Source organism: Crocuta crocuta, unplaced genomic scaffold, assembly GCF_008692635.1.
Source record: "Crocuta crocuta isolate KB4526 unplaced genomic scaffold, BGI_CrCroc_1.0 scaffold335, whole genome shotgun sequence".
NCBI classification, from domain to species: domain Eukaryota; kingdom Metazoa; phylum Chordata; class Mammalia; order Carnivora; family Hyaenidae; genus Crocuta; species Crocuta crocuta.
Window position 1 is genome coordinate 476,940 of NW_027527440.1, and position 10,000 is coordinate 486,939.

At 38.2% G+C, this 10,000-nt stretch overlaps 1 protein-coding gene across 1 annotated transcript; it reads right to left on the reverse strand.

Annotated features, from left to right (window-relative positions):
* Positions 1–4,074: 4,074 nt before the first annotated feature.
* LOC144228715 (olfactory receptor 8D1) lies at positions 4,075–5,001 on the reverse strand. The gene has a single exon (XM_077760609.1). It carries the CDS (start codon positions 4,999–5,001, stop codon positions 4,075–4,077), a length of 927 nt encoding a protein of 308 aa, XP_077616735.1.
* Between the last annotated feature and the right edge of the window lie 4,999 nt (positions 5,002–10,000).

Genomic DNA, 10,000 nt, shown 5'->3' on the forward strand with positions numbered 1-10,000 from the left:
ATCATTAATAAAGATCTAATAAAGATATTTTGGTCTTTATTCGACATTGTTTATTTACCTCTTCTATTAGGGCAGAACAAGGGCTCTGTATTTTATTTGCTCAAACTACTGTACCTTGTATATTGAACCAGGGCTACGAAGAAGTTAAGAGAAGTAGATTTAGGAGAATACGTGTACCTAGGAGTTTCAGGGCTTTGATAAAGAAGGGGATTTTGACTCAGTGGCATCAAGTCACACTTATTTTGCAATATTTTATAGTTTATGTGTAACTTTTAACTAATAAGATCCCAGAATATGGCTGAGTCTAAAGTCCCACAAGGTAGAATTCTAACCTTCATAGATGCAATACAAAGCAGATTTGTTCAAAGGTGAATGAATAATTTTGTGTGTGTACATTCACTTCTTCAGAGGCCACACTGCTAGCGCTGAGCCTTAAGCAAAGGCAAATGTCTCAGTAGAGGTAAAGTCCCTTGAAAAGAGGTAAAGTCACTGTGAGCTAAGTGAGCCTCCACAAGCCATGTGTCCTATGGTCCTCAGCAAACATAGGTTGGTAAATTGAGCCAATTTCACAATTGCGTGAGCTAATATGGCTGCAGTTTAAATTTGGGCACACAGAAGAGGCTTTACTCAATAGGTAATGATTTCATTATAGGGAAAAGAAAGCCTTTTCATAGAAACTTTTGTTAGACATTAGTGGGTGGAACAATTATTTGTTGTTTCCATTCTATTTTTCAGCCATGACTTCATGAAATATTCAGTTCCAAGACTTGTATGACAGGGTGGTTAGGCTGCTTTAAATTGTATCACTTTTTTACGTTGCCTTAACCTGCCTTTGTGACCCAGACGTGGAACTGTGGAGAGCCTAACCTCGAATTCTTGTGGCTTACGCACAGGCTCAAGCATTAGTTCCACTGAGTGGGTTCAACTTCTCCCTAAGTTTTTTAAATACATAAGCTCTGACCAGGGCTTTAGCTTCCCATCATCTAATCAGCAGCTTCCCTTTAAATGGATGGTAGATTTCATTAATGAACCAATAAAAATGGGGTGGGTACTTCCCATAAAAAGAATATACCATCTTATATCGAGAAAGAAAAAGTTCAATGAAATTATTGCAAACCTATAGACTAAGAAGGTAGCTTAAAGATCTGCACTTGAAACATTCAAAAAATTTTTAATGTTTATTTTTGAGAGAGAGAGAGAGAGAAAATGTGCGAGGTGGAGGAAGGACAGAGAGAGGGAGACAGGAGATCCAAAGCAGGTTCTGCACTGATAGCAGAAAGCCCAATGTGGGGTTCGAACTCACAAACTGCAAGATCAGAACCTGAGGTAAAGTCAGATGCTTAGCTAACTGAACCACCCAGGTGCTCCTGAAAGATTCTATTTCGAGAAATCAAGTCTGTTTAGGAAATTCATGATTTCTAAAGGTTGCAGGTACATAACAGTAGCAGCAATAAAGTAAAATAAGATAATGAAACTAGAATAAGAGAGAGAAGAGGAGAAGAGAAGAGAAGAGAAGAGAAGAGAAGAGAAGAGAAGAGAGAGAAGAGAAGAGAAGAGAAGGATAGGAGGGAAAGGAAGGAAGGGAAGGGAAAGGAAGGAAAGGAAGGGAAAGAAAGGGAAGACATTATAAANGAGAAGAGAGAGAAGAGAGAGAAGAGAAGAGAAGGATAGGAGGGAAAGGAAGGAAAGGAAGGGAAAGAAAGGGAAGACATTATAAATATGTGGTGGAAAATAATTTGAAAGCCAGGAGCTACAATCCAGGAAATTATTCATTGCAATACTAAAGCCACAGAAAAACAGTAAATAGCACATATTTGTCTTAAAGACAGAAAGATCTTCAGGGGTAGGAAGGCCTGAGAACATACAGATATTACCTGGACCCTGAGAAAACATATGAGAGAAATATATGGAAAAGACATAGAGAAGAAAAGCCATATTAAGGGGCAGGTGGTCAAGGCCATCATGAAAGCGCAGGATCTCATGAAACAAACCACTGGGAAGGTGTATTCTTGGTGGGATTATCAAAAAGGAGGGAGCTAGGGGCGCCTGGGTGGCTTAGTCGGTTAAGCGTCCGACTTTCGCTTAGGTCATGATCTCGCGGTTCGTGGGTTCGAGCCCCGCGTCGGGCTCTGTGCTGACTGCCAGCTCAGAGCCTGGAGCCTGTTTCAGTCTGTGACTCCCTCTTTTTCTGACCCTCCCCTGCTCACGCTGTCTCTCTCTCTCTCTCCTAGAAATAAATAAAACATAAAAAAAAAAAAGGAGGGAGCTAAAGATAGATAAACTTTGTTAGGTCAGTGAGATTTTGTCAGATCTAGACCTACTGACTTCATATTTCTTGAGTAGAATAATTTCCCAAGACGAAATCTAGAGAATAATGCTGTAAAAACCACATTGGCAAAGGCAAAAAAAGAAAAAAAGTAATTGGAAAAAGACACCTCATTTCAACTGCTGGTTTAATATATAACAATGGGTGAAAAGAAGTAATGTGAGATGGAAGTTAAAATTCTAGAAATTCCACAGAACATTCCTTGGAGGTAGAGGTAAACAGCTGAGGGGTGTAAAACATCAGAGGCATATTTCATTACAACCTACCCCCACAACAACAACCAACCAACCAAACACACACACAGAAGAAATGTTACCTGAGACCCGAGATGTGGAAAAGCCTGGGAAAGACACTGTCCAGAGTGTGTGATACTTATTTAATCAGTGAGCACAAGCTTGGAAACATCAATCACAGCCTCAGTTCAGGAATCCCCTGATAGCAATCTCAACTAAAACAAAAGTGGGAGTTATACCCTCCCTGTGAGATAGGCTTTATTGCAACAAGTAGTGGAAACCACACACAGTCCTGAAAATGTCTGTCAGAGGTCTCTTAGTACAGAACTATTGTGTCACATGAGAGAGATAGAAAGAGAGAGGGAGAGGGGGAGAGAGAATCGACAAAGGAATGGAACAGAAATGAAGAGATTTTGAGTATGCTGAATTTAAAAAAAAAAGAGTAAAAGCATTTTGCCATTCTTGTTCTGAAACTGTTTTTGCATTCTACTTTCTTTTTTTCTCATGTATTTGCCTCATTCCCTCAAGAATTAATGGAAATACATGGGGCGCCTGGGTGGCTCAGTTGGTTAAGCATCTGACTTTGCTCAGATCATGATCTCACAGTTGATGAGTTTGAGCCCTGTGTCGGGTTCTGTGCTGACAGCTCAGAGCCGGGAGCCTGCTTCAGATTCTGTGTCTCCCTCTCTCTCTGCCCCTCTTCCACTCATGCTCTGTCTGTCTCTCTCTCTCAAAAATAAATAAATATTAATTTTTTTTAAAAAAAGAATTAATGGAGATCTCTAAATGCTACTCCTGAAACCAATATTGCCCTATAAGTTAACTAACTAGAATTTAAATAAAATCCTGAAACAGATGAGAAAAAGAATAATGGATATCTGGGATGGAGTTACATACCTCTTAGCATTCATATCAGTGGACAAGTCAGCGCCTTCTACACAGTAGATATTCAACAAGCAGACACAGGATGTTAGGAATAAAAGAATAACATTGGAGAAAATATGAATTTTTATTCCTCTTCTGCCACAGTAAGTTAGAAAAAATAAAACTACCTAAACTTCAGTTTTTTTCTCCAAAAATAAGAACACTAATTCTTGTTTTATAAGTGCCTTTTTATTTCATTGAGAAAATGAAATCAATTACAGATGGAGAAGTATTTTAACAATTCAGATAGGATACATATTATTTTTTTAATTTAAAAAACTTTTTTGTGAATGTTTATTTATTTTTGAGAGAGAGACAGAGCATGAGCAGCAGAGGTGCAAAGAGAGAGGGAGACACAGAATTCAAAGCAGGCTACAGGCTCTGAGCTGTCAGCAGAGAGCCCGACGCAGGGCCCAAACCAACGAACTGTGAGATTATGACCTGAGCCAAAGTCGACGCTCAACCGACTGAGCCACCCATGCACCCCAATAGGATGCATATTATAATAGAATAGCAAGGCAAAATGAACAAAAAGAACACACTTCACTAGAACCTTCATTTCTCCCATCTATAAATCTGGAAAAGCAAGACTCATTTCCTCCCCAAAACCTTCCTCAATGCTTTCTTTACATCCTTGTTTCTCAGACTGTATATTAAAGGGTTCAGCATGGGGATCACTGTGGTGTAAAACACTGAGGATACCTTCTCCTGTTCCAGGGAGTTACTGGAAGGGGGTTTGAAATACATGAATGTGATAGACCCAAAGAAGAGTGCCACAGCCATGAGATGAGAGCTGCAAGTTCCAAAAGCTTTGGACCGGCCCTCTGAGGATTGAATGTGGAGGATGCTATAGAAGATGAAAGCATAGGAAATGAAGACAGCTAGTGTGGGCACCAAGGTGTTAAATCCCCCAATGACAAAAAGCATAAGCTCATTGAGGTGTGTATTGGAGCAAGAGAGATTGAGGAGAGGAAGGACATCACAGAAGTAATGGCTGATGATGTGGGATCTGCAGAAAGACAGTTTCATCATGGCACTTGTATGGGCCACAGCAGAGAGAAAGCCCAGGATGAAGGCAACCAGCACAAGCAGTGAGCAGACCCGAGAGGACATGATCACATTATAAAGCAGGGGGCTACAGATGGCAACGTAGCGATCGTATGCCATCACAGTCAGGAGGTAACCCTCAGCCACTACAAAAACTACAAAGAAAAAGAGCTGTGCCATGCATTCAGAGTAAAGGATCATATTCTTCTTCCCTAAGAAGTTCACCAGCATTTTGGGGGTAATGACTGAGGAATAGCAGAGATCGATGAAGGACAAGCTGCTGAGGAAGTAGTACATGGGGGTGTGCAGCAAAGGGCTTACTGCAATCAGGAGAATCAAGCCCAAGTTCCCCACTACTGTCACTACATAGGTTCCCAAGAACAGGAGGAAGAGAGGCAGCTGGAGCTCTGGCTGTTGTGTTAAACCCACTAGCACAAACTTAGTTGCCGTGGAATGATTTCCTGCAACCATTCTTCTCTAGAGAGCTCTGTGGAAATGGAAAATAAGGAGTATATTAACATGGATCTTTACTTTCAGTCTAAACAAAACCAGACTTGAAAAAGGAAGGTCAACAGGAACAATAACTGAATCATAGCTCTCATTATTATTGGTCTTGTTTTCCTAAAGCAACCTGTGCTATTTTTATATTAGTATACACTTTTTCTTTTCCTTTGTTTCCCCCTTCCATTCACAGAGACTTTAATGAACGCCGCCCCAGTTAACTTTCTATGTGCTTATATAATTTTACACACAAACACACACACACACACACGTTTTGTCATTTGCTTAGAATGCAGGATAATATTATTACACACAACTTATTTTTGCATCTTCCCTTCTCATTCAAAAAAACTTTTAGAATTTTCTTCCAAGGCAACTGATGATAGTGGTGTAATATTCAGTGATATAGATATACCACTATATATTATATCTTCTTATTGATGTGTTAACTTTTTCTGTGTTAAAAAATTGCTACTATCAAATACATCTTCATCTAAAAATGTACACATTAAAAATTTGCGTACACAAATACACATATTAGTGTTTTATTTCTATGGAATAATTTCCCAAGAGATATTCATGGGTCAAAGAATTTATAAATGTTACTTCATAAAAATAGTACATTGATTTCCAGAAAACTATAATAATACACTTTTATGGGAATACATAAGTGCCTTTTTTCCTGCATCCTCACCAGCAATATGTATTATCTGCTTTTGCCAGTGTGTTGAGTGTGCCATGGTAAGTCATTATTGCATTAATTTGTCCTTTTTGTCTTCTAATGAATATATCATAGGATACTGGCCATTTGAACTCATTCTATAAATTGCCCATTGTGTTATCACTTTCTTCATAATTGGTGTATTAGAGAAATTAACCTGTCTGTCCTCTGAATTGTGATATTATTTTCAAATTTATTGTTGTGGGAGCCCGACAGTGACCACGAGAAAGAGTGGTTAGGGAAGCGGAGATGTGCCTGCAAATGGGACTCTCTGCTTGGGCAGATCATGCCTGCAAACATGATGTTCTGCCAAGATGCCTGCACACAATATCCAAGGTTAATGATCCGCTCGCATACGAGGGAACATGCCCTCCTTAAAAATAAGGAGGAGGCTGGAGTTGTGGGCACACCTCTTAGTAAACATGCTGTGGTCACTTCCTCCCTTTGCTCCCCTCCCCCGTCTTTGGAATGTGCTTGGCTTTTTGTCCTTATTTGGTAAAAGAATGCATCTCATAGATTTCAGTATGTATCCAGCTACCGGGGTATAAAAATAAACTGCAAGGGGGCTTGTGGGGAGTTTTCTCCCTCCGGCTGGAGTTGTGTCTTTGTCTGTCTTTTGTGTGTCTTGTCTTTGTGTCATTTTGCTCGCAACAATTGTTTATGAATAGATTTTATTTGTGGGTATCATTGTTATATACATTTTTAAATCTTTAAATAGTCACACATATTTGGTGCTTTTAATTTATAGATTCTAGATTTTGGTCTTGATTAAAAAGTGTGCATTTCTATAAGTGAAATTTAGAGAACGCTTGAAGAGAAAAAGGAAGTTCCAAAAGTGGCTTGAGAATGTACAGGTGTGGAAGAGAGTTACATGAGGTACAGGATGGTCAGAGCTTGATTATATGCATGAAATTGTCATATATCTCTTAGTCCTCTTGGTGAAACCACCAATATCACATTCTATATCATTTTTTGTATGGTTTGAAAGACAAATCCATCAACTTAGGTAAGAAATATCACCATGCTAATAATGTCCCTAGAACATAGTAAGCACTAAGTGCAATTGTTCTACATAAAAAATTCTATTCAAAATATTACCCTATTGACTTCCCTCCCCAATGTGAAAGCCACAAATTCCTTTTGAGGGGGTCAAAGAAAGGGAGAGTCTTAGGTGAAGTGAGAACAAGCCAAAATCATCTGAGAACCAAAGAATATGAATGTTTCTCAATAAGAAGAGTAGGAAAAGAGCCCAGCTTTGGGGTCAAAAGGCTATTGGTGGGAAATTTCAAAAAGAAACTCTTGAAATGAGCCCAGGCTGATGTTCATTAGTCATCACTGAACAGCAAAGACAGACTGTGCTTGCTTAGAAGACAAGACAGAAAATGACTCTCCCAAAATGCTTTGCTGTCACTTCTTCAAGGGGAATGAAACAGACTTCCTACTGAAACCTACTGAGGATACATGTTTGAATTTGTTAAGGAATTTATAATACCTAGAGGAGGTGGTCTACCTATAGAAAAGGAGACTAGAGATGATAACAATCCCTCTTCCTCATTGACTGAATGTTGCTTCTAAGTGCTTTACATATATTATCTTTCCTAAGTCCTCAAAAAACCCTTGAAATAGTAGGTACTATTTTAAATAGATGAAGACACTGTGGCACAGAAAAGTTAGGAGTAAAATCAGGATTTTAGATTAGAGCTTGGGCATAGAAGGTTCTTTATCTCAAAGGGTGTAAAGCCCTTTGGCAAATGCTTCTAAAGCCAGAAGGAAACAAAACATTAACTAAACAAGATGAATGGATTCTTACTCTATCTCCTCTTGGCCTGAGAATATTCCTGAAAGGTAGATAAGAGGTAGGGATTTATGTTTCATATTCTGCCCAATCATTAATAATCTACTACAATTGTGTCTGCCCTTGTATCTATAACTCTTAGAGACTTGTTGTGGAGGCTGTTGTACAAGAAGATAAGGAAAACTAATAAATGCATAAACAGTTGAGGGAAGCAAAAGCTTCAGAGTCATATGGAAAGTTCAGTGACATTTTCTGCACAAGAGCTGGATAAGCATAGCTGCAGGAGGCTCTGACCCAATTTATGAAGAAATGACAAGGCAACATTATGGAAAAGAAGAAGGGATGACATAACCAGGTGGAAAGGAAAGTGGGGCAAGTGCTCCTGGTAAAGCCAAAAAATAGCACATGGTTAGTGTTGTTGCCAATCGCCAACCAGCCTTCTATTAGATGGGAGTAGAGCTTCCATAAATGAAACTGGACACTTACCTGGAACTGAACAGAGATTGAAGTTCTCAGGAATTGTTTACTTTGATTATACACAGATTCTTTCTATAGCCAAGAAAGAGCAAAGCCTCTTCTGCTGCCTAACAGGCACGTTTATATGTCAATGATTGAATTATTTGGTTGGCTAAAAGCAAAGCATCAGAATTGATCTGGTACTACTAACTTTCTGGATCTTGAAGTTTCCCTCGTCTTAAAAGCAAGAGAGAGACATGACATGGGATCTTTATTTGAGGTTTATCAAGCATAGGGATATCATTAGAAATACTTAACTCCCCCTGCGCACATAGGTCTCCCAAGACCTACTGAGCCTAGAGATTACTGGTGTGCTCAGTATTTAATAAGGCTTTGCAAAAATAATATCATCCTCTCGCCTCCCTCCCATTGCTATATTTCCCAAGAGTAGTGAATTTCCTAAAAGAAGTTTCTTATTTTATATTTTCATGTTACCAGTGGGGATTCTGAAACACAGAGAAATTAGATCAATGATTCCCAAAAGTCTGCAGTCAGGTGCTGGTTCTTCACCACTATTTCATCAGTCAGTTAAAAAAAAAATAAGGAGAAAAATAATGAAATGTAAACTTTTCCTTAAAGCTAAAGACTGTCCCTTATTTTCCCTTTATTTAATGGTAGTAAACATATATATGACATAAAATATACCATTGGAATCATTTTAAGTTTCTAGTTCTACAGCACTAAGTACATTCACAGTGTTATACAGTCATCATTTCCATCCATGTCCAGAACTTTTTCATCTCCTTCAACTGAGACTCTGCACTCATTAAACAATAATTCCCCATCCTCCCTCTCTCTAGTCCCTGGCAACTAATTTTCTACTTTCTGACTCTATTTGATTTGAGGATTTGATTCCTCTAGGTACTGCATATGAATGGAATAATACAATATTTCTCATCTTGTGTTTGGCTTATTTCATTTAGCATAATGTCTTCAAGATTCATCCAGGTTGTAGCAATTGTCAGAATTTTTTTTAAGGTTGAATAATTTTCCATGGTATGTATATGCCATATTTTGTTTATCCATTTATCCATCAATGGTATTTGGGTGGCTTCCATCTTTTGGCTGTTGTAAATAATGTTGCTATGAGCATTGGCACATTTAATGTTCTTTTGATCAAAATACCTGTGTTACTCTGAGGACATCATTGAGACTCTGAAACTCAGTTTCTCATCAGTGAGGTAACAGGACTTAAGTTAATTATTTCTCAAGTTTCTTAATGCTGTAACTTTTATAATAGGGAAGACTTATACCAAAAGCAGAAGGGTATTTTTTTGTGATCCACCTGGTCTTTTATTCAGAAATAATGTTAAAAATATTTTCTTTTTTAAAAAACTTTATTCAAATTCTAGCTAGTTAACATACAGTGTATTATTAGTTTCAGGTGTAAAGTATAGTGATTCAATACTTCCACACAACACCTGGTGCTTATCATAACAAGTACACTTCTTTATTTCTATCATTTATTTAACCAATCCCCCATCCACTTTCATCCTAATAATTATTCATCATGAGGAGGTAGAAAGAGCCCTGGGTTGACATTCAAGAGACTCTAACTCCAGTCCTGGCCCATGGTCTGTGTTTCACTTTCTCATCTGTAAAATAATCCTATCTGCTTCACAGGAGAGTCATAAAATGAGATGATATATAACACAAAATTAGTTTTGTAAATTATGAAGCACTATGAGAAGGAACTAATAAACTCTATAATCAACCTCAAAGATAGCCCAGAACATAAGAAAAATTAATATTCTGCCATTCATATAATTTCTCTCTTCTCACCAGTGCAGATGTCTTCCTGGACAAAATTATTCTTATGGAAGTAATGGTGGAGGTGTATTGCTGGCCAAGTATGGCAGATAGGACCTGTTCTTGCTATCTTAGAAACTATCTGACTAAAATCAAGAAAAGCAAATAAAATGCAAGAGGCTCAAAGT